General features: G+C 45.5%; 1 protein-coding gene and 1 pseudogene across 1 annotated transcript; both read right to left on the reverse strand.

Annotated features, from left to right (window-relative positions):
• Positions 1–9,785: 9,785 nt before the first annotated feature.
• LOC136485241 (ornithine decarboxylase, chloroplastic-like) lies at positions 9,786–11,173 on the reverse strand. Its single transcript, XM_066482162.1, has one exon. The coding sequence runs from the start codon at positions 11,128–11,130 to the stop codon at positions 9,865–9,867; it is 1,266 nt and encodes a 421-aa protein (XP_066338259.1). The 5' UTR covers positions 11,131–11,173; the 3' UTR covers positions 9,786–9,864.
• Positions 11,174–15,919: 4,746 nt separating this feature from the next.
• On the reverse strand, positions 15,920–24,715 carry LOC136485242 (uncharacterized; annotated as a pseudogene).
• Positions 24,716–25,418: the final 703 nt, after the last annotated feature.

The raw sequence follows: 25,418 nt of genomic DNA on the forward strand, positions 1-25,418 counted from the left end.
TTCAATGGATGAAAGCAAGCACTCCAGGAGGATATTTATAGATCAAAGGAGCGATGCACATGGACTAGGAGTACCAACAAAATAAGGCTAACAAAGGACATAGTGAAAAGACAGTACTCAATAATGGAAGACTCAGGCGAGAGGGAACAGTACTCAAAGACGGGCATATTCAGAAGAATATACCGACACAGTACAACCCGTGAACAAAAGGCATTCAAACTCAACCACCACCATACAACTACATCTGACAACAGCAGACTACCAGAGAATATGACAAAACCCGTCTTTCGAGTTCTTTCTGGACAAAACAACCCGGATATATGCTCGGGGGCTGCAAAAGGAGAGGTATACAGTTCTATCAAACAACTCAGATTCAAGACCCTCCAACTTTTTGTTCCAAATAGCAAGAGGCTCGGGGGCTACACTCAGTGAGTGCACTTTTTTCTCCAAAAAAGCGCACACCACTCAAAATGTTTCTTCAAAGACAGACGGCGTCAGGGCCACGAGACAAAAAGAACCCGAACACAGCATCAGAGCTCTTTTCAACAAGGAAGTCGGGGAGCCTTTCAACAAAGAACCAGGAAGATTTCAAGAAAAGACCCTCAAGCTCCTTGTGCCAAACAGCAAGAGGCTCGGGGGCTACATCCAAATGGGAATACTTTTTTCTCCAAAAAAGTACAAAAAAGTACACACCACGCAAAGATCTCACAAAGTACTACACGGTTTCGCTCAAGAAAGCACTCGGACGACGCTTGTTCCTGCTCAACGAGACTTGAAGGAACAAGACGAGGCTTCCAGAACTCAACCATGAAGTGCTCGGGGGCTTGTCGGTACGGGACCCACAGGATACCCCGCAAGGAAGGAAGAAGACCTAGTCCAATTAGGATTCTTCTCCTGTAATCTTAGTAGTAGTATTACTCTGTAATCCTACTAGGAACTCTCATTGTAAACCGACTAGGATTCTGGCCTCCTGACTATATAAAGGAGGGCAGGGCACCTTGGATCGGGAGTTCAATAGAACAATTGTACAACACAATACTTCATAATCAATCCAACGCAAAGGCTAGCACCGACTGGACGTAGGGCTATTACTCGACCTGCGATCGAGGGCCTGAACCAGGATAAATCGACTGTCTCTTGCGTTAACCATTGAGTTCTGCATACGCTGAAACCCGAACATACTGCCCCGGGTACCCCCGTGGCAGGCTATCGGTGGTGAAACATCGACACTACCGAATGATGGAGAGTTTATTCCGTCAGGACTTATATATATAACCCGTACTCTTACGAGCTACAATCCTAATCTAAATAGACCTTGTCGTGTTTAATATTGAATCCTAATCCTAATCTAAATAAAAAAGGAAAATATAAGAGTAAAAATTAGGCACATATACAACCTTTTGTTCTCACGTTCCTAATGTTTTTGTCCGCAAGTTTTTTTTTATCTGGCCCGCAACTCTATTGTGCATTTGCTTGGTGTTATTTTTCTCAAAATCTTCTCCTCACTGCTGTGGTTTTTTGGTTTTTTCTCAAATAAATGTAAAAACAAATAATAAACAAACACTATTTTTGAACCATTGCCCTTTATGCAGTTTTGTGATTTGATTAAAAACAAAACCTATTTTATTAAATTCTAGATTACTTGATGGTCCAACTAATCAACCAGTGAGCTGATATCTTGATCAATTTACTTTCTAATCACGTCTAAATAAATGTAGCTCTGCAATCCTTGACGGGAGTTGCCTTGTGAAAATTTGAGTGGTCTCCTGTCATAGGCACCAAAATTCTTGACACGTCAACAACTAACTCCTTGCCGACTTTAACAAGAGATTCCAACTACGGATTTTTATGGTCCTCGAAAAAAATGATGAAACTAAATATTTAACTATAGAAACACATGGATAGTATGATATATTTACATCTAAATATTTCTGTACTTTGCAGTGGAAGAAAAAAAATCTATTAATGTTGTATTTTGTATTTAATTAATTTGATACCAGTTTCATTGGACATTGTTATATTATTACCAATTTTAACTTATATTATAGATGTCATGGTTATCCTAAAATAAATTAGAGGTCTTAAATTTCATAGAAAGGAAAAAACATAAATAGACATGCAACACTTCCTATCATCGTATTTCATGAATGTACTAGATATTTTTTTTCTCCCGTTGCAACGCACGAGCATGTTTACTAGTCAAAATAAAAAAGACCAGAAGATTTCCCATCAGATTTCCAACAAAGAACTCGCCTGTCCCCATAAATCACAATGTTTCTTCACCCTGCCATGGATCTGACGGCTCTAACCACGGATCTACCACCTGCATTGGCTCTACGTGCCTCCCTGATCGACGACCTCAGCCGGAATCGCTACGGAGCCAGAGGTGAGGATCAAAGACCCTACGGAGAGAGATTGAACCTGCCGTGCAAACGGATCGGAGGTGCCTAGGACTAGGAGACCTCCAGGAAGGAAAGCTTGCTGAGAGGAAGCGGCCCATGCACAGTGGTTTGGACGGTGGGGGCAAGGACACATGCCTGCAATGGAACGCGTTTACTTACCCATGAGCCACAGATCAGGGCCGTGCTTTCCTTGGGCATCAAGCGCTGACCGACGCCGATCGAGGTTGCCGAGGTGGAGTCAAGGAGCCGTCATCAGGCCAAGATCCATCCGCTCGTCTGCTGCACCTCCTCCCCAAGACGACGCACGTACCAACCGCACAGCAGGCAGGCAGTGGCGACCAAGGCTATCGCCCACAAACGAGGAGCTCAGGTTTAAGATGTCCTGTGGGCTTTGTCCGGATGGCAATATGCCAGTGGAGAAGAGGCCATGCCCCGTATGCTGCTTAATGGTTGGCTACCACTCAAAGTAGCACCACAGCACCCGTATGTAATAAGAAGCTTTTGGAAGAGAAAGAACGAGAAGCTGAAGGAATGGATACTGAATAATGCTTGTGCAGTTGTGCGGAAACATGTGAGCTGGCAATCCCTCCCGATCCACTCATCAACGGACGTGAAACTTTTTTATTAAGTTATTGGGCACAAGTGCAAAAGTTCAGGTCCGATGGCTGTCTTTTCTCTTTTTTTTTTAAAAAAAAGAATGTTTTTGCACGGCAGACGTAGGAAGCATTTCTACGGTTGCAAATGGTGCATCGAGGACTCTGGCTGCACGGCAACACGAGATGCAAAAGTGAAACTAACAAATGTCTTTACTTCAACCCACTATCACTGTATAGGTGGGTAATGACAAAAAGAGTGCTATAGAACTAATGAACTAATAAAGACACTATTTTATGAACTTATGATTTGAAGTACAGGTGTATTAAGGACCTAACAATGCATGGGCATTAGTTAGCCTAATAATATTTAACTGTTCCTATGAACTGTAGAAGTCACCTGTGCCTTGTACGACAATTGAAGAACGAAAGGTTTGTTCGTCGGTTACCTCTTAGATTTGACAAGTTGAACATATTCACTCGGATTTAAGTCAACGTCTATGTCTATTTGCAAAAAGCTGCAGCATTTATGCCCTTTTTTTCTTCGAGATAGTGCCTTGACACGTTTTTCATTAAGCATGAGTAGAAAGTTTTGTTACAAAACTGTCAAGTTACAATAATCCAAAGATTACCGAAACCCACAGCCCACACCTCTCACACATCTCGCACGTGGTTGTGATTACACAAGATACAATTTTGCAACTAAGACAAGGATGCACCTCAAACCTCGTCCATCCTGACCATATCCAAGTTCTAGCCAACAGGTCAAAATCCGCACCGAAAACAAGCCGCAGCGCCTCTTGCTTGGAGGCCGATAACGGTGCCTGGAAGGTAGATTTGTACTTGCGCACAGTCTTAGAGTCGACGTTGGGCGAGCTTGCTACGACTCCCAGCTTCTGCATGAGCATGCACTGAGCCCGCTTGGTGGAGTCCGCCTCGCGTGGCTTCGCCGCAAGGCGTTCACTGCGCCGCAGTGACCGAACGGAGACCGGCGTCCTGGGCCTATGCAACCTAGGCAGCCCATGGATGAGGGGCGTTTGCAATGGAAGGCAAAGCCGCGCCTCTAGTGTTTCATGAAGCGTAGGGGGTATAGGCCCCGGCGACGCTGGCCTACCCACGTCGTCATCGCTCGAGGAGTCCCTCGGCGCGCCCACCATCTCCATTTCCTGGGGCGAAGTCAAGACTAGCTGGACATCGCTAGGATCATCAACCACGATGGTGGCCATGTCCCTATGGCCTGTTTCCAAAGCGGAGCGACGGTTTGGTGGCGGAACTTGGATTGCCAATTCAACCAACATTGGATCCAGCGTCGAGTCGACTGCGGGTGGCAGTTGCCTCGATTGGCTCTACAGCACTAGGTCCGCCTTAGCCTCAAGACCACCTCCTTCGCACGACGAGATAGGGTGGCCGTCCAGCCGATGCTCGCATGCGAAGTTGCCCCCAAGCCGGGCGCAGACGCTGGCCGTGCCCTCTGACACCTCATACGTCGAGGCAAGGTGCGCCCGGAACTCCTCTGGCGAGACAGCTGGCTGATTCCCACCAACTAGCGCAACAAGAACAAGGGAAAAATCTACTTTAGGCGCGGCGAGCTCCGCGTTCTTCGGGACAACGAAGACCTCGATCTTGGGACGGCTATAAGCGTCACCCATAGGTGGTGATAGCGGCAAGCTGCTGCTGTGGTGCTACTGCGGCAACGACGACGGCGTGGTCGACTGCTGCACACGACGAGGCGACGACGGCGTCAGCGCCTGGCCTGGCACGTCCCAACCTCCCAGTGATAGCCTTGGACCAGCAGTGCGACGCGCCTTGGCACCCCGGCCGGGGCGAAGTGCCTCCGAGGACAAAGGCTTGCATGCCCTGGCCTGATGGCCGGTACCCCAGTAGTGGAAGCAGCGGGACGGGAAGCGACACTGAGCGGCGATGCTTCGTGCGCGAGGCAGTTGAAGCAGAGACCCGCAAGCTCTGGCGGGACGAGGCAATGGTGTTTGGGTGCTGATGTCCCTTAGCAGTGCCGGTGACGACGGCTCATGACAGTCTGGAAACCATCGGCGTCGATGTTGGGCCCCCGATGGGGCTGCCGGGACATGTTAGGCACCGACGACCCACGTCGCGGGCCGAGGCACTGATGAACCGGGACTCTCGCCGTCGGCTGTGAACCAAGACGACGCGTCGCATACACTCGCGCGGTGTTCAGTGGTGGAGTCCCACGGTCATCAGGCGCATTGGTCCTGCATTGACGGCGCCGCTTCCCCCTTGCAGTCACTAGATGGGTTCCGTCTGCGGTGGCAGCACTCTACACCACGTCCGGAGCCCCAGCCGACGGTGGAGGCGTGGCTCGGAGAGCCTTGCGAGGGCCGTCCAGGTACGATGAGTGTGTGGCTTCATCGTCGGAGCTGCTCGCATAGGGGTCTTCCTCCCAATGTCGGAACTTGCTCCTGCCAGCTGACCGACGAGCGGGGAAGAAGGGGAGGCAAGCACGGAGAGGGAGGACGGCGAGGACCTGCTCGAGCGCATGGCATCCTCCGCCTCGTCCTCGTCTTCTGGGACATCCTCGACGATGACTAGCGTCTCATCCTCAATCCTTCCATCTGTGCGACAGATCTAGGCCCAGTGGGGGCAGCGACGCTGGGATGGCAGCCCATAGCCGGGGCTTCGAAGGAGGCCGTTGGCAGCCACGACGGCGAGGACCTGCTCGAGCGCGCGACATCCTCCTCCTCGTCCTCGTCTTCTAGGATGTCCTCGACGATGACTAGCGTCTCATCCTCAATCCTTCCATCTGTGCAACGGATCTGGGCCCGGTGGGGGCAGCGACGCTGGGGATGGCCGCCGTAGCCGGGGCCTCGAAGGAGGCCGGCGGCGCCGGAGTGGCTGCCGGCGGCCCGGTAGGGGCAGCGACGCCGGGGATGACCGCCGGAGCCGGGGTGTCAAAGGTGGCCGGCAGCGCCGGAGTGGCTGCCGGTGGGCTGAGGTGGATGGGGGCAGAAGTCAACCTGGTGGACACGCCAAGGAGCGTCGTGGTGGTAGCCCCATCACCATGGATCGATAGATCCGGACGTGGGGAGCTTGGAAGGGGCTGGTGTACAGCAGGGATGTAGATCAATGGAGGTGCGCCGCCGGCGTTGTTGGGGGCAGGGGGCGGGTCAGGAGGGTGGGCGAGGTCCATCCCGTTCCCAACCAGGATGCATTCATGTCCTTGTTTCACTGTAATTTGAATAGTTTTTTCTTTCATTGCAACGCACGGGCATATTTGCTAATAATAATAATAATAAAGAGACAAAATTTCAGCCCACTTTTTTTGTCCATCAATTTTTTGGTCCGTCTCCCTCTAACTTTCGGACAATGGAGATTTTCTTCCGTCTAGACTTATATATAACCCGTGCTCATACGAGTTGGACCGATTCTAAAACGTATTGGGTCATGCATGTGACCCGGACTCTTGGTAACTTGGATAGCTAGAATTCTATTCCTAAACTGAATAGGAATAGAAATCATGATCAACTAGAGAAGGACAAACAAAAATACAAATTAGATAAATCTTACCCTGAATATTAAACTATGACTCCTCCCTTCGGTTTTGTGGACGGTTTGTCGTGGGTAGATTTTGCGGACGTATACAATTATCTTATGCTATCTCTCTTGGATTGTACAATTTCTTTCCTATTCAAATACACAATTACCTCATTACCTCATGCAATCTCCTGGATTGTACAATTTGTTTTCTATTCCAATACGCGGTCTTCGAATATTTATATATACTTCAACTATTGAATCAACAAAATTATGGCGTCATATACTTTTCCATTTTTTTTCCACGCCACTTTTTTCGATGGATTTGTTTTCCCTCACGTAATGTTTATGTTTTCCTTACCTAATATTTTCCCCATTTAATTTCTTAACAGCTCATTTTTTTTGTCCATCCATTTTTTGGTCCGTCTCCCTCTATCTACTGGACAATAGAGATTTTCTTCCGTCCAGACATATATATAACCCGTGCTCATACGAGTTAGACCGATTCTAAAACGTATTGGGTCATGCATGTGACCCGGACTCTTGATAACTTGGGTAGCTAGAATTCTATTCCTAAACTGAATAGGAATAGAAATCATGATCAAATAGAAAAAGACAAATAAAAATACAAATTATAAATCTTACCCTGGATATTAAACTACCACTCATCCCTTTGGTTTTGTGGGCGTGGGTTGATTTTGCGGAGGGATACAATTATCTTATGCTATCTCTCTTGGATTGTACAATTACTTTCCTATTCAAATACGCAATTATCTCATTACCTCATGCTATCTCCTGGATTGTATAATTCCTTTTCTATTCCAAAACGCCGTCTTGGAATACTTATATATACTTCAACTATTGAATCAACAAACACCAGTAGAGAAACGACTTTTGATCCACTTCGAAATTTGGCTTTAGTCCCGGTATTTTTCGCGCCCGGGACTAGAGAAACATTTAGTCCCGGTTGGTAGCTCTAACCGGGACTAAAGGTCCCTGCCCAACAGCTACTGCGGCAGACTTTTGCTGCAGGGGACCTTTAGTCCCGGTTGGAGCTACCAACCGGGACTAAAGGTTAACTTTTACTCCTGGCTGGAGGCTCCGTCCAGGACTAGAAAGGGACCTTTAGTCCCGGTTGCTGTCTCCAACCGGGACTAAAGGTCCCCTCCTATATACAAGAACTGTCCTGCCCGCTGAGCATGGGTGTCTTCTCCGTCCACACAGGTGATGAACTTGTGCAGCTTCTCATCTTCTCTCTCGTTACCATCTGCTAATCTCTAGTTTTCCTCATCTGTGTAGATCTAAAATATACTTTTGGTCTTGTAGAAGCTGTGATCTTGTGGCTGTGGAATCGGAAGCCACAACCGAGGCAAATCAATCAGCCAGGTGAAGATTCATCCATCTTGTGGCGGTGATTCATGCAGATCCAGTCTGTGCAGAAGAAGGTTCAGGCGCAGCAACCCCTACAGCCGCCAGAGAAGGCATTTCCATTTTCCCCTTTCCATTGATTTTTGTAAGAATAAATCCATGCAGAGATGCGGTGAATCTATCTGGTTCTTGCTAGTTAGTGCTTCCTTTCTTTAGTATATATGGACAAATCATTGCAGGTGCTTTGTTTCTTTAATCTAGGCAAGATTGCTATCGAATAGATAATTTTTTTGTTAACTAATATATAGGAAATCTTCAGATTTAGCATGTGGTGTTAGAATTTTTTTGTTGTTGACAAAATTAGCTCATACGGTACATTTGTATTCCAAGCTATTTTAGTTTATTATAGTACTAATTTCATCTTTCTTTTGAACATTTGCATGTGTTATTTTGACTATATGGTCATGAAGAATGGAAGGCAAGGACTGTCTCGTCATGAAGAATGGAAGGCCGGCTGTTGATTTTATAGTGGCTGGCTGTTCATTTTGTAAAAGCTAGAAGCTGATAGTATATTGCTCTAGTACTACTGTTTTAGTAAACATTATTAAGCTTCTCGTGTGCTTGTGATTATTATTCAAACATTTCCTAGTGAGAATGTATACGGGGCATTTTGACTAACATGCGGCTGCAATCCAAACAGCTACCACAACTTTTTATCTAACATTTATAACAATAAACCAAACAGCAGCCATATTATAACAAAAAAAAACAAACAATAGCTACCATATTATAACATTTATAACAGAAAAGAATATCTTTAGTCCCGGTTGGTAGGGCCGGCCCACGTGGCTAGGCCGGGAAGCCTCTTTAGTCCCGGTTGGTATTACCAACCGGAACTAAAGGTGGGCGAGAAACCGGGACTAAAAGAGGGGCCCTTTAGTCCCGGATTCGTGCTTCCGGTTGGGAAACCGGGACTCAAGGGGTTTCCCAACCGGGAGTACAGCTTGTTTCTGTACTAGTGAAAATTATCGTGTCGTATACTTTCCATTATTTTTTCCGCGCCACTTTTTTTTGGATGGATTTGTTTTCCCTCACGTAATGTTTCTCTGTTTTCCTTACCTAATATTTTTCCCTTTTAATTTTCCACATATTATTTATATGTTTTTTTGTTCTTTTTTCCTCCACTGTACATGATGGTTTCTGATTCTGTATGGGACATGATTTTTTTTCTGTTTTTTCTCAAGGTGGTTTCCGATATTTGTTTGGTAGTTTTCTTTCTTTTGGTGATTTTTATTTGTTTCTTGTATGGAGATCAGTGTTTTTGTTTAGTTTTGTAAATATTTTTTTCATGAAACAGGTAAACTAGAAGGAATGAGATAAATCTTAGACGTACTTACGTACACCTACAAGATTTTCTGATTTGTTTGGCAAATTTTTTCTTCTGCTTTAAGTACATGATGGTTTCATATTTGTTTCGTGTATGAAGGATCAACACTTTTGGTAACCCTTTTCCCATGTGAAAAAGGTAAGCCAGAGGTAATGAGAAAATTTTGGTTTATAATTGTTTTTTAAATAGTAAACTGGAAATAATGATCTTTTTTTAGTCGTAACTTTTCTCATTTTGAGTTTAGAAATGTAAAACATTCCTTAGCACAGCACTATTCATATCATGCCCTAGCTGTCTGAACCTAGCTATTCATGATGCTTGTGTAGACGTGTAGCTCACCTTCAACCTTTTCAAACTCATAAAAATACCCATAATAGTTACCAATTTTTTGAGTTAGTCACTTGTCAATTTTTCATACGGGATTATATTTATTTGATTCGAGGTTGGACGAAACTCATTTAAATTTTACAAAAAAAATTGTACAATCACCGAGTAATAAATTGTACGTCCTGTTGCAACACACGGGCATGTTTTGCTAGTTTTATCTAACGTGTAAATACTGATATCCAAATAAGTATCATCGTAACGCCATCGTCGATGTTGTTGCTCAGCTGGAGTAGGCCACGTAGATCTTCATCTCCGAAATGTCGAAGCCGTTGAACTTGGAGCCGGCACCTGTGGAGTAGGCGCCCATGTTGTCAAAGACGAGCCAGTCGCCGACGCTCATCTCCGGCAGCTGGTACCCGGTGACCACCAGGTCCTGCGAGTCGCACGTCGGCCCGAACACCGTCGACGCGTACGTCTTCTCGCCGGGGCACGCGCCGGCGAGCGGTCTCGGGCGCGGGACCTTGTGGTCCATGAGCACGTTGTTGAGCGAGCCGTAGAGCCCGTCGTCGATCCAGTACTCGCGCGCCTCACCGCGCGCGCGCTTCCCGATAACGCGCGCGGCGAGCGTGAACGCTGTCTCGGCGAAGTACCGCCCGGGCTCGGCGATCACCTCCACACACGGCAGCAGGTCGCCGAAGACGTCCGCCAGCGCGTCGTTGATGACCGCCGCGGCCTCGTCGAAGGCAGCGCCGGCCCTGAACCCGCCGCCGATGTCGAGGACGCGCATGGGCGGCATGCCGAGGGCGACGGCCGCGTCGAACGCGGCGCGCGCGGACTCGATGGCGCCGCGGTACACGTCGACGCGGGACACGGGGCTCCCGACGTGGAAGGAGACTCCGGCGACGGCGACCCTGGCCCGCTGCGCGGCGCGGAGGAGCGGGGACACCTCGTGCGCGTGCGCGCCGTACTTGTTCATCAGGTCGCCGCCCGTGGTCCCGCCATCGGGGCCCTTGAGGCGGAGCAGGAGCTCGCACCTTGGGTGGCAGCGCGCGACCTTGGCCACCTCGGACTCGGTGTCGTAGGTGGCGAGCGCGACGCCGGCCTCCGCGGCGTACTCGAGGTGGGGCTCGGCCTTGCAGGGATTGGCGTAGACGATGCTGCGGTTGGCGCCGGGCGGGACGCCGCCGACGCCGACGCCGAGCGCGAGCACGGCCTCCATCTCGGCGCGGCTGGCGCAGTCGAAACCGGCGCCCAGCGCGGCCAGCGCGCCCAGGAGCGCCGGGTCAGGGTTGCACTTGACGGCGTAGTAGGGGCGCACGTTGGGGAGCGTGCGGCGCCACGCCGAGAAGAGGTCGACGACGGTGTTGATGTGGAAGACGTGGAAGGCGGTCCGCTGGGCGGGGCTCGACGTGGCGATGATGGAACGGATGAGGCCGGCGACGGTGTCCTTCTCGTCGGTCGCCGCGTCGAGGGTGAAGGAGACCACCTTCCCGTCCTTGACGCCGGGAGCCGACAGCACGGTCTGCATGGGACTGCCTCCACCCATGCTGCTGCTGATCGACGACGCTAACGACGACGATGAATAACCGAAGGCGATCAAGCAAAGCAAGGAGGTAATAATGATGAATCGAAGGTGGCTAATCTTTTGTTTGCTCGACACGCAGCTAGCATGAGCGTCTGTGGCTGCCCTTTTATATCGCGACGACGAGGGGTGGTGTCCTAGGAGGGACACGACGCGTCGTTAACGTTGTTCCATGCATGCCTCCACTGTCCACGGAGGAATGGGTTATTAGGTTACATATAGGCACGTGACAAAAATGTATGCTAACATTTATCTTGACGAGGACTCGGCTCTGACCGGAGTCTTGCTTCTTAATGAGTCATTAACTAATTAATGGTCATTTCTCATTTAGCCAGGTTGCAAAGCAGGAACAGGGCAAACAAAGCTACCCGCAGTTGGTCGCCGGGCTTGGCATTAGCCGTTGGAGCACATTAGCACATGCAATCGTGCTGCACACACTAAAACAATAGTTAGTACACACTACCGGAATCGTAAATTACCCAGAGTGTCAAAAACCGTCAACAAAATTGCAAAACCGCTAAAGAAATAATACTTGGCTACTAACCATCAAGCAAATTCCGTCAAGGATAGAGGATAAGGGAAATTAATTTCCTTAGTGGTTTTGGCACTCAAGGATAATTTCCTTGAAGCCTAGCTGTCAAGGAAACTACGGCCACACCTAATTTGCCAAAGCACTAAGTAAATGTTCGAACCGTCAAGTAAATAAGTTCCCTTGAGGGCCAACAATCTTCAAAAAAGTTATCTAGATCCTTAAGGAATATACATTTCCGCGGAGGTCGATGAGCACTGCCAAGAAAACTACACTTTTCTTGGCGGTTCTATTTTGGCACTCAAGAAAATTCTTAACATTCAAGGTAATTCAAGATTGTGGTAATGACAGCTTTCTTTCTTCCTTTCATATTTCACTACAAAAATTCCGTTGATCCATGATAGATTGCTTTCGTCACAATAGCCCCGAAATCCGTCATAGAACGCCATCCGTGACGAATTTTTTTCTGTCATGTATCGAGTGTCACAGATTGGCTGCGAGTCATCTGTGACGAATTTCGACCGTCACGGATCCCCTGAAAGTCCACTTAGCCCACTCTAGGCTGGGCTAAGCCTAGTAGTCTGTGACGAAATTTTCTGTCACGAAAAGCTTCCACATAGGATTTTTCTATCACAAATTTGAGTCATCATGCAAGCGCCATGTGTTCGCCAAGGTGTATGCTAACGTGTCATCGATCCCACTTAGAATTTAGCCCAGGTGTTTTATGGCCCAATTTGGGTTTCTAGGAGCTTTCGGCCCATTTTACGCCCAACATATTATTTTGTTTTGGGCCTATCTGATTTTTTGTGGGCCCTTTTTCGGCCTTTTAGTGGACATGCTGTCCAGCAAAATAAAAATATTTTCATCCTTAATTTCGGCCAAATTAATTACCAATCATCGTTAATTAACACATGTTCTCTTTTTCTGGAATACGTAGGAGAGCTGCGTATCATTGCATTAAGAAAGGGGATAAAAGGCTTATATAGCCATACAACAACACACATACCAACTTTCCACACCGTCTCTAGGTTACATACGCGCCTGTTAAAAATGTAAAAAGTCGACCCCCCTCAACAGGCGTTGTTAAACCCCAGGTCGAGCAGTGACCAGTTCACTAATGCCTTTAGCGTCTGCCAACCTCCAAAGAGCAGCTTCTTCTTGTGCAAGGAGAAGCACCCGCTCAATCCTAGGCGAGGCACCATTGAACACAATATCATTTCTCTCCTTCCAAAGCATCGAGGCTCCTAGCATGACCAATGAATTGAATCCTCTCTTGGTTCTTTTGTCAAGAGTGCTACCGGCTTGTTGCCACCAGTCAAAGAACCCAGTGGCAGATGGCTGAGGTGCAATATCCGAGAGTGCAAAGGTGCGAAGTAATTGAAACCAGAATTGCCGAGAGAAGACATAGGAACAGAGGAGGTGTTGAATGGTTTCATTCTCTTGGTCGTAGAAGGAGCAGTGCTCAGGATGAGGAAGACCTCTTCTAGCAAGTCTATCGGCTGTCCAACATCGATTATGTGCAACTAACCAAAGGAAGAATTTGCACTTCCCGGGACCCCAATTCTTCCAAATTAGAGTGCTCGGCTCAAACTGGACTGCTCCAAGGAACAAAGCCTCATATGCTGTCTTAGTTGAGAATTGACCTGAAATGTCCAATTTCCACTTATGAACATCCTCAACCTCTGGCAGGAGTAATGTTTCCTGAACCAAGTCCCAAATGTCTAAGAATTCGGATAGGACATCCACTGAGTGGTGCCCCTGGATATCATGTATCCACTAATTGTCCATTAGTGCTTCCTGAACTGTATGTTTCTTAACCTGCCTCTTGGGTATAGTTGCAAATAAATTGGGAGCTAATAGCTGAATAGAAGACCCTTGTAACCACCGATCAGTTCAGAACTTGGTGTTCGCCCCATTGCCGACTTCCGTAGTTACAGCAGCATCAAATAGGGCCTGTGCATTCCCATGAACTATGACCGGGAAGGCTGCCCATGGCTTATCAGGTTCAGTTTTACTCAACCACAACCAACGGACCCTGAGTGCCCAACCAAATCTTTGAAGGTCTAAAATGCCCAAGCCACCAAGCTCCTTTGGACGGCTCACCTTGGGCCAAGCTAATAAACAGTGACCTCCTTTTGCCTCCTTCCTGCCTCACCACAAGAAATTATGACGGATCTTATCCACCGCCTTTAGGCACCATGGAGGAAGCTCCAAGGCAGTGGCGAAATAGATTAGAACTGAGGTGAGAACCGATTGCACATATGTAGCACGACCAGCTCGATTCATCAACTTAGATTTCCAACCTGGCAGATGGTCAGCCACCTTCTCAATCGGAGGTTGTAACTGTGTCTTAGATAGCTTCTTGATGGAAAGAGGAAGGCCGAGATATTTGCAGGGAAACTCCTGAACTACACAAGGAAAATGAGTCTAAACCACAACCAAGTCTTCATTTGAACATTGAATAGGAGAGACACTGTATTTCTGAATATTTGTTCTCAGTCCTGAAGATGTGCCAAATAGCCGTAACAGTGCATCCACCACTTGTAAATCTGTAGCGACTGGGCGAAGAAACAGTACCACATCATCAGCATAAAGGGATACACGATGATGAATATTCCTAGTGGAAATTGGCTGCAGCAGCCCTTCAGTGCTCGCCCTTTCAATCAATCTATTCAGGACATCCATGACAAGGATAAAAAGCATAGGAGAGAGTGGGTCACCTTGCCGAAGTCACGCCGATGATATAAAACCTCACCGGGGATCACATTGAGTAGCACCCTAGTTGATGACGAGCCAAGCAAGCCACTGATCATATCCTGCCATTTACGCCCAAAACCCCTTCTCTGAAGAACCTCCAAAAGAAACGGTCAGGAAACCGAGTCGAAGGCTTTAGAGATGTCCAGCTTCAATAGAATGCGTGGCTACTTTTGTTGATGCAAGAACCTGGCCATCTACTGGACAAGTATGAAATTATCATGAATACAATGCCCTTGCACAAAAGCACTTTGATTGGATGACACCAACTCACTGAGTCTTCCTGCCAAGCGGTTTGCCAATAATTTTGTGACCAACTTAGCAAAACTATGGATAAGACTAATTGATCGAAAGTCCTTAACTGAGGAAGCATCATCTTTTTTGGGCAAGAGGGTTAGCAGTGCTGAGTTAAGAAGCTGTATGTTCCTAAAATTCCAACGCTGCACCGTTGATATAGCAGCCATTAAATCAGATTTGATAACTGGCCAGCATATCTTGTAGAAACGCCCTGTGTATCCATCTGGGCCTGGGGCCTTATTTGGAGGCAAATGCTTGATGGTGTTCCACACCTCATCCTCCGAAAAAGGCAGTTCTAGGTCGACCAAATCAATTTGGCTTAAGTTCAGCTCTTCAAGGTTGATGGTTAGATCTCGCTGGCCACTTGTGCCCAACAACTGATCATAGAAATAAAAAATTGCTGCAGCCTTATCCTCATGGCTAGTCAGCACCTGATCATCTACTATTATTTGTGAGATGAAATTTTTGCGCTTCCTATGATGAACATGAGCATGAAACAACGCTGTATTAGCATCCCCATCTTTTAACCAGTTAATCCTTGACCTGACCCGAGCAATTGTTCTCTGCATAGAACTCAAAGCTAGAGAATGTTTTTTCAAAGAGTGCAGCAACCAAAGCTCTCCTTCTGATAGCTGTCTGCTGTCCTGAGCAATTTCAAGTTGATGGATAATTTCTCTGGCAATACCAAGTTGAGCACCAATGTTTCTAATGCATTTCTGACTCCAGCTTTGTAAAGCTCGGGTGAGACATTTAAACTTCAGTGACAGTCTCCAGAGGATAAGCCCTTGCTTCTAATGAACCCTAGGCCTGACCAACCACTTCTTGGAATCCCTCCTGTTTAGGCCAGAAAGATGCAAAGTGGAATCTACTCTTTCCAGGCAGCATGTCATTCAGCACTATAATTAGAGGGCAATGATGTGAGTTCATGGAGGCTGTACTTTGCAATAGACAACTTGAAAATAAATTTTCCCATTCCATGGTAGAGAAAACCTGGTCCAGCCTGCTGAGAGTGGGCGAATTACCGCCACCACTCCATGTGAATTTGCGCCCAATTAGGGGAAGTTCCTTGAGAGCCAAGTCATCCAGGGCCCGACGGAAACGACCCATCATAGCACGGTTCATCAGTAACAAAAATAGGTCTTGATTTACGCATAAATATTTTGGGAACACGTTACAATCTTCACATCTCATACAACATAACTAAAACCTATCCAAACGGATATGACAGTACCCAGCAGCCACCAAGGCACTTTGGCCACTCCAGCATCAAAGTTTGTTACACAACAAAAGGGTCTCCTTGCAACCTTCTTATGTCTGCATGCTCATCCCGTCTAGCCAGATGGCAGATGGCTGCTCCTTCTGAGCAAGCTGCACGAGGCAAGCACAAAAAAGACAGGCAATATTAATTAGTCTATATGCTAGGATGGTTTGAGAAACCACATAATAACATTGTGGAGGCAGGCAATATCAATATAGCATGAACATTCACAAAAGTAATACTGCAGCGATAGCAAAACCTGTTGCCTCAGGTCAACACGTTGTGTCATCACGAGGCACATAACATAAGCATGTGCACATGTGAAAAAAATGCTAAACTATGCATTGTGCTTTTATGATAAGCCAAGTGTTTTCACGTGAGAACATAATATTTTACATGTGTAAAGCATTTGTCAGGTTGAAACAAGTGCAGATTGACATATTCAAACATTTGTCAGGTTCAGGCAGTAAGAAGACACAGGTCACGGGCACAATAGGAAATCAGGTGAATTAGATGACAAGCTCAAGGAGGCAAGTTAATTTATAATTTAACTATCTAATGTAGCAGCAAGTTAATTGTGGCACCGGCTGCTATCTACTCTGGCAATAGATATAACTGTGACGCCAACCTGTGCAAGAGCTCATGTGTGTGTGCCAATATTAGCAAATGTGATGCCGACCTGTGCAAGAAGCAAGCAGCTGCATGGCAGCACTAGACGCTAACAGCAACTAGTAGTCCACGTCAAAGCATATGGGATAAATATTAACATAGTGGGCAGGCCTGGGGCAGTGGTGAGAGCTGTCTCACTGAGTCACCAGGTCATGGGTTCGAAGCAGCCTCTCCGTAGATTTTGCGGGAAAAAGGCTGGCCTCAGTTTTTCTCTTCCCCAGACCCCACTCATGTGGGAGCCTCCGACACTGAGTCTGCCCAATCAAAGGTCACATAAATAGGTTATTACAAACTAACAATCTGGTAGTAAGTTATAAAAAAAAACAATCTGGAAGTTTCTCCACAAATCCAATCACAATATGTTGATTGATTCAGAATTAAATCTAGTTCAAATATGTGTAGAGCATTGTCAGGTTCAAACATGTGCAGCAGGTTCAATCGTTAAAGATCCAATACACTTAGTTGGATACAATAAGTTATTTTTCTCACAAACAACACATATTTATGGGTTTTGCTGGACTGATGCAGTTTGAATAAAAGATCTAAGCATTCCTTGTCCTTGTCCTTGATTCAGTTCAGACTAATAAAATTGTTAGAAGCTATGCAGCACAAATACAGATACTCGTATCGATATCGGAAGGATATGGATATGCTGATACGGCAATTTCCTAAAAAAACCCGATACGCGGATACGCTTTACTATTTTTTAAACAAAAATAGATAATAGCGCATATTAAAATTGTGAAAGACTGAAAATAGTAAATTACCTTGCAATAGCAATTGCCAGCCAAAGCAAAGACCGGAACTCCGGAAGCATCTCCATTCTTCAATTGTCCATTCTCGAGTTCTCCAAGACTCCAAGTTCAGAATTTGCACAGAAAAACCAACTATCACTCAATTTATTACTAAAACTTGAGTATTAAGTAATCGGTAGTACTTCAGTACATCACCTTCTACTACTAGTGTACTGGAGTCTGAACTCTGAAGTAGACAGGAGAGGAGAGGACAAAGGAGTACTGTTATTTAAAACTGATAATAATAAAACATTGCAATTAACCACTTAATTGTACTATTATTACAAATTGTTATCCACAACATGAACCTGCGGATCATCCAAACCAAAAGACACAGCTTGTAATTCAGGTGGGACAGGTCAGCCACTTCAAGAATGCCAATACCACCAAGTGAATCAAAAGAATCCCCTCCTACATCCCACATCCTTGTCACTCCTGTCTTGTATGCATCAGTTGCTTTGGACAAATGCCTCAGATTTGAGTGCACAAAGACCAAATCTTCAACACGCTCTGGAGTTAAAGCATTTCTCTTGACACTATGGACAAAGCTATAGGTGCTTCAGTTTCTTTCACAGCAAGAAGATGAGGCTGGTTGGCTAAGCAATTTCAAGGCCGAACTCATCTATAAGGGAGCAGATTGTTCATGATTTGTCCACCAAGTCATAGGGGAAACAACCCATCTATCATGGTTTGAGTCAGGATCATTAAATTATTCTAAACAACTAGAGAACCTTGAGTACTCTTCTTTTACTTTAGCCAATTCTTCTAGCATGGGAAAGAACTTCTTAAAGCAAACCATCCTCATTTTCGATACCTCTTTATCCTTGTGGGGTGGTTCACGGCCAACACCTTCGTCAAGCCACTTTTTGCTATAATATCTGCAATTTGGCATTATGATTTTAGTGAATGGAAAAATCTGAATGACACAAGTGAATGGAAAAAATCTGAATGGCAGTTTGTAGTTTTGTACCTTGGATTAAGTGAATGAGCTAAACAATGAAGTGGATTATTTCCTTTTGTCCACCTAGCTGTAACAGAACCGACCAAATCATAAGAACGTAAGTACAAAAACAATCACCGAAGCGATCAAATTCCAGTACTTAAGCTCCCATAATCCCGGTAGTCCGAAAATCATGAAGGATTTCAACCAACTCTCGACATACAAACCAAGATCGTAGTGATTCAACACAACACATCATCCGTTACAACATTTCATAAGTAGCATTCGGATTACATCCATCAGAGTTTAAATAGAATATTATAAACCAAGTTTGAGTGTGCGGAAGCAACATAGTTTGGTACAAAACATCATAGTTTTCAATTACATTGCCAAGTCTGAGTCATGTCCCACAAAAGCATTATTAGGTACAAGAACTAGTAGAGACCGCGCTCAACGGTCTAGTCTTCATCCCCAGCTGGGAGAAGGCAGTACTTGCAGCAACCAAAGTAGAACTGGTCATCTGCAACAGGTGGGAGATAAACCCTGAGTATGAGAAGGTACTCAGCTAGACTTACCCGTCAAAACCAGAAATAAAAGACACCAAGGATCATGCAAGGCTTTTCAGGTGGGCTAGCTTGACACAGTTGCATAAAAGAGCTTATGATTATAGTAACCAATTTAAACTTAGCACCAAGCTTATCATTATTTACCTGTCCACTAGATTAGCACCTGTACTAGAGCACTCACTTATTAGGAGCAAACAATATTAACCATAGCAGGTATAATAAGGCTGTCATCATCATATCATCATTTCCGAACCATTATGCTATTAAGTGTATCTACATTGGAGATAAGCCCGTTAAGTTCTCACTAACCGGGAGAGACGGCGACTCGAATCGAATTACAACTCAGCTGAGGGGGTATTCCTAACTCTCACCCTGGCATACTTAGCAAGGGTAGCCGTGGGTTACCTTTGGTACAACTCAGGAACCAAATTCGCGGGTTCGATCAGCGCCAGCGCTCTCAGGGATTACCCTTCTGCCAGGACGATCAGGACTTTTAAATCACCTGCCCTTGGACTCACGCCTACGGCTCCCTTCCGAGGCGCACTTTATACTTATCGACTCCTGGCCTGAGGTGAGCTACTCGGCTTCACGGTCGGTCATCGGACACGGTCAACTAAGAGAGAGGCATGCGTTCAATATGAACAGGAAAGGCTCCAAGAATCAGTCCTTAAGCGACACAGACGGAGTCACTGCAAACCGGCAAGCCTCCGTCCGGTCTTCATTTCAAATTAAGACTGGTTCTTTTCCACGATAGCAAATATAGCCAACCGTGCCATATGTATCTTCCTATATCTCGCAGGTGACAGGAAATCACCTGACTTCTACCGTGTTAAAGCAGGGCTAAGCACTACACGAGCCTGAGCTACATAGGATTCAAGGTAACAATATCTGTACAAGGAATTAGGTAACCAATGCAGCAATTGTTTACATCCAACACCTAAACTTAATGCAACAATATATATATGTAACAATAATATTGTAACTGCATTTCGAAAATTAGCAGGCTTAATATGCTTCGGGGCTTGCCTTTCACAAAGTTGCAAGGACGGTGGTCCGGGCACTCAACGGCGACCTCGTCTGGCACTTCTCCTGAAGGTTGCTCCTCCTGAATCTCCGGCGTCGGCTGCTGCTGCTCGCTCGGTTCCTTGAATTCCAGCAGGGTTACTCCTTCCGGTACACCTATTGCATGCCGATGCAAAAGATAAATATCATGGATGCATAAGGAATGACATGATGCTCATGATGAATGAATCACAGTAAGTGTTTACCGAAAACATCACTGGACACTCATTTACCGAGTAAAACTAGCCCTATTCAAATCACTTTAAGCATGTATCTAACTTAACTTAAAGAACAAGATCAACTTACCTAACTTGCATAACCTAAGATAAAGATGCTCATCTTCGGTTAAAGGCCTAACACCTAGGAACATTACCACAACTTAGAAATAGTAAAGGTATACATAATTTAACATTTAAAGTTTCATATGCATACAAGTAGTCCCTTAATTCAATCACAACCAAAGTTCTATAATTCCAAATGACTTGTATGAGGACATTCTGGAAAGCTTATGAAATTCTCTACAAAACATTTGTAAACACCAAAGCATGATTCTTATGTTAACCAAATCGAATTCCAGTAAACTTAGAATCTGTCCAGAAATGACAGGGTTACTAACTTATTTATTTAATGATTGTGCAAAAGCATAATTTGATCAAACCAAGTTTACCAACTTGTTTTTCATACCTAAGAAACATCAGAAAGTATAGTGCCAACTTCTAAATAAATTATTTAATATCCTTTTTCCAATTTATTTAGTTAATTAGGTGATTTAAGCAATATATAGTAAAACTATTCATAAAATCTACAAAAATTACAGTAGCTATCTCATGCTTCACATAAACTACCATAAAAATTTCAAAGCCATTGAGCAAGAAGAACTTGCTGTATCCCAAAATAACAAGTGGCATGTCCAATTTTAGCATAATTAGGAAACCTTAATGAAAAGTGTCAAGCAACAGATTTCACATTTTTCCTAGCATCATTCTAGCATAATAACCTTACTCACCAAATTTTACCTATACTGGATCTATAGAAAAATTATGAAAATTCACACAAGATCCATACATTGATAAAAAGAAATTCTATAACTTAAAAACTATACATGCACTAGCTCTGAAATTTTAACCAGAGCTTCTACTAAGCAATAATAGATTACCCACAAAATTTCATAATTTTTGGACCACAGAAACTCAAGATAAAATTCAAACAAGTTTGCATGCATCTAAAAACACATTTCAAAATCCTATTTAATTCATTCAAAATTTCTAAAACATGTGCTCATATAATATTTTTATTAAATACTAGACATGACCAGGAACTCAACAAAATTGGAACCATAACATTTGGATCTACCAAACTTGAGTTATCAAATTTACAAAACTGGATTCAAAACTGAAAAAAATGAACTAGCTTCTTTCTTTACTGTCACTGATACACGGGACCCACAGAACAGAAGGGCCCACACGTCATTGACACAAAAACAGAGCACGGCGAGGGTCGATGGTGAGACGGCGATAGCTCGCCGACGGCGAAGCTGCCGGCAAAACTAACCCCACCTTGGTGTTCACCACACCATCCCGCATCGATAGAGGTTCATGGTTAGGGTAGAGGTGCACTTGAAATGGTTCATCGCCGGCCATGGCGGCTCGGTGGCGCAACATGACGGTGTGCCGGCCGACTCCGGCCACGGCTGGCCCAGGCGAACGGTTCTACGGCACCATGGAGCTCAGGCGACAGTACTAGTGCTAAGATAGGGTTAGGGGGTGTGCTCGGGAAGCCTAGCCACAGAAAGGCCCGTGCGACGGTGGAGTTTACTCCGGCGAGGCTCACCCGCCGGCGACCTCCGGGCGGTAGCGGTTAGATGGGGTAGGATTAGAGACACTACGAGGCGCGGGGAAGACAATGCAGAGCAAAGGGGGCACGGAGGAGCGCTGATCAGCTCGGGCCACGGCGAGCTCGCGCTCCGGCGAGGCGCCGGACATGGCGGCGTCACAGAATCGGCCATAGGACTCTCACCTAGCCACGGACACAACTGCGGAGAGCTCGAGCGAGTAGAGCAGTGTGGGACGCTCCTATGTGCGCGAGCAATTTCTCCGGGGCGGACCGGCGGAGGGGCTGCGTGACGGCTACGCTCTCAGCAGCAATGGTGCGGCGGCGGCCTTCAAGCGGGCGCCAGCGGGCAGCGGCGTCAGGCTGGCCATGGCGCGTGGCCTGCGCGCTCAACCGGCCGTCGACGCGCGGTGAACACGCGTCGGGCGTTTTCTGAAAACGGTAGTACTGTAGCTTTGATTCAGTGAAAACGATCAGCCTGACAGCCAAGATTGACAGCGTTGGATCTCTTAAACCGTGGCGATCTAGGTTAAGTTGTAGTTAACAAAGTTGGAGACCTACGTGAGTACTACAAGTTTGCTAATTGGAGCTCGAGCTAGTTTGGCTTGGTTAGTGAGATACAGTGCTCCAAACATCAGCTCATGAAACTGAAATCTGCTTTGTGACTTAGAAAATTTTCAAATGTTGAATCCACCATCAATGCTGACTTGTGGGTCCTTTTTGAACATGTTCTAGCCATTTTCATGAGATGGTCATATTGAGACTTTTGTTCCTTTATAAATTAGCTACAACTTTGGTAAAGAGTGCATAGTCATACAAAGTTTCTAAGTTGGACTTTTGAATCAGTCAAACTGTGACACTCCAAGGGTCAATTCAAGTCAAACCTCCACTTGAGGGCAATTTGGTCATTTTGATCAATATGAACAATGTTCCAACAAGTAACCTAAGTATAGTTAAGGTGTAATAGACCATAATCAACCACTTTTACAAAATTGTTATTCCACTTCTAAAGATCACATGTGATAAAAGCAATTAAAACATATGTTTCACTTCCATGTTTCACATGTTTCATGACCTTGTGGTTATTTTATACTTGTCATAATACTACCATGTTGGCATGTTTCAAGGTATGAGAAACTCAGGTTGCATTCACATGTAACACCATTACTATTCACAACACTCAAGTATGAAACATACACAATTGGAAAATGTTGCATATGCATGTTTCAGTAATCAAAGGCATGATGAGATAGATGATGCACATGTTTATGAAACGAAATGCAATTAGTAGAAGCCAAACACCTAGGGTATTACACTAGCAATCAATATGTCATAAATAACTAAGTACAGACTTGACTCCTCATCTTCTTGCTTGCCCTCATATCAATATATGGCTTTCTTCACTTTCTCTATTATTGAATCCCACATCTCATATACTAAGTGAAGACATAGTGTGTCAGTGTTTGTCATACGAATCATTTCATATATAGGAGTAGTAATCCTAAGAATGTAGTCCACTTTGTCCCACCATACATCACTAAGTATTAAGTCCTTGACAATTTAGGCTGTTGGAGTTGGAGAATAATCTCTGACTTCTCTGTACACACTCCATTTGTCACTAATCACCATTTGTTGGAGGGCTGTTTTTACCTCAACAAACCGCTTCAACATACATACAACATAGGCAAATCTAGTTTCAGCAATAGAAAGTAACTTCAATCGGCTGAACTCATTGAACATTGAAAGCCACATGCCATGATTCATTATGAAATTCTTTATCATAACAGCCTCTATTTTAACATCATGTATAAATTCAAGTTGCCCCCAAGCAAATATTTCTTCATCAGAAGGGTTGTTTCCTATTTTAGGTTCACATATACTTTTCATAGCAAGATTGAGGGTATGCACAACACATGGTGTCCAAAATATGTTATCATACTCAGATTCTATTATGAGACCGGCACCTTTGCAATTTGTAGCATTGTCTGTAATGATTTGTACTACATTATGTCGACCTACTTCTTCAATTATACCCCTCAACTTCTCAGCAATGTATTCTTTTGATTTGTACTGACCTTCACAATTATCAGCCCTCAAGAACATAGGTGCCTTGTTAGAAACAACAACAAAATTGATGATTGGTCGCCTCTGAGGATCTGACCAACCATCAGAGCAGATTGTGACTCCCTTCTTTGCCCATGTGCTCTTTGTGCTCTCCAAAAAAGTCTCTATGTGCCTCCTTTCTTGCTTCAGAAGTCCCTCTCTAACTTTGTTGTAACCAGGAATCACATAACCTTGCATATTGCGGCTGCAAGCAAAGGTAAAGGCTTCTCGAAGATATGGATTTCTCATAAAATTGAAAGATACCCCTCCAGAATAAACTGATCTACTAATTAAAGCATCCAAGTGCTTACGGTCTTCCAATGCCCAAGCTTTTTCCAATGCAGAAACAGGCCCCCTCTTGTTCCTCTTGTTGTTGTCAGCAGTATTGCTTGAGGAAGGAGCAATAGGCAAAGAAACAGTTCTTGACTTGGATCTTTCCACTAGATTCTTGCACCTTTCAATTTCCTTCCTCATTTCACTAAGCATTTCATATCTAACATTAGGACATTTACCTATTCCCCTTCCTCCCTTCTGCAGCAAATGAGCTTCAACTCTAATGTAACTACTCAGTTTTTTGCATTGGACTGTACTTGTAGCGCCACATAGCATTTCAACACCAGTTTTAGGCTTCTCCAGAATGGTTACATGATCTCAAAGTGGAGCCTTGATGTCTGTTGTGTTTGTGGCTGCAAATCCTACACTACCACTAGCACTTGCACTAGCACTGCTCATATTTGGAGACATCATCTACTGCATACAAGCAACAAGAACTCATTAACTGCACTGCAGAAATAGAAGACAAAGGGAGGAAGGGGAAGACGAAGTGGGGATGCGGAGTGGGGAGCAAAGAAATCAAGCAACAACCGGCTACGAACTGAAGAAGAAGAGGAGATCGAGAACAGGGAAGGGGATTAACTCACGGGATCCACGTCGCAGGGCCGAAACTCATCGCTGGCGGCCGGCGAGTAGGGACAAAGGCTCGTCGCCGGTGAGCGGAGGCGGAGGCTCGTCGCCGGTGGCCGGCGAGTAGGGACGGAGGCTCGTCGCCGGCGAGTGGAGGCGGAGGCAGAGGCTCGTCGCCGGTGGCTGGCGACCGGCGAGCGGGGTTGTGGCTTCACTGCGCGGGGATGCGGCGCTCGTCGTGGGCGCAGCCGTGCGGGACTGCGGACATCGAACGCTAGGGCGTCGGGGCAGAGGGATAAGGTTCTATCTACCTGGGCTTCTTACTGGGCTGGGCCATATCGGCAGGCCAGATACGTGTTGGATGGCGTATCCAATTTGCACGAAAATAATAAAAAAGCGGATACTCCGAGGATACGTATCCTGGGCGTATCGGACACGTAGTGCAATCAAAGGTCACATAAATAGGTTACTACAAACTAACAATCTGGTAGTAAGTTATAAAAAAACAATCTGGTAGTTTCTCCACAAATCCAATCATAATATGTTG

The sequence above is a fragment of the Miscanthus floridulus genome, chromosome 10 (assembly GCF_019320115.1).
Source record: "Miscanthus floridulus cultivar M001 chromosome 10, ASM1932011v1, whole genome shotgun sequence".
NCBI lineage: Eukaryota > Viridiplantae > Streptophyta > Magnoliopsida > Poales > Poaceae > Miscanthus > Miscanthus floridulus.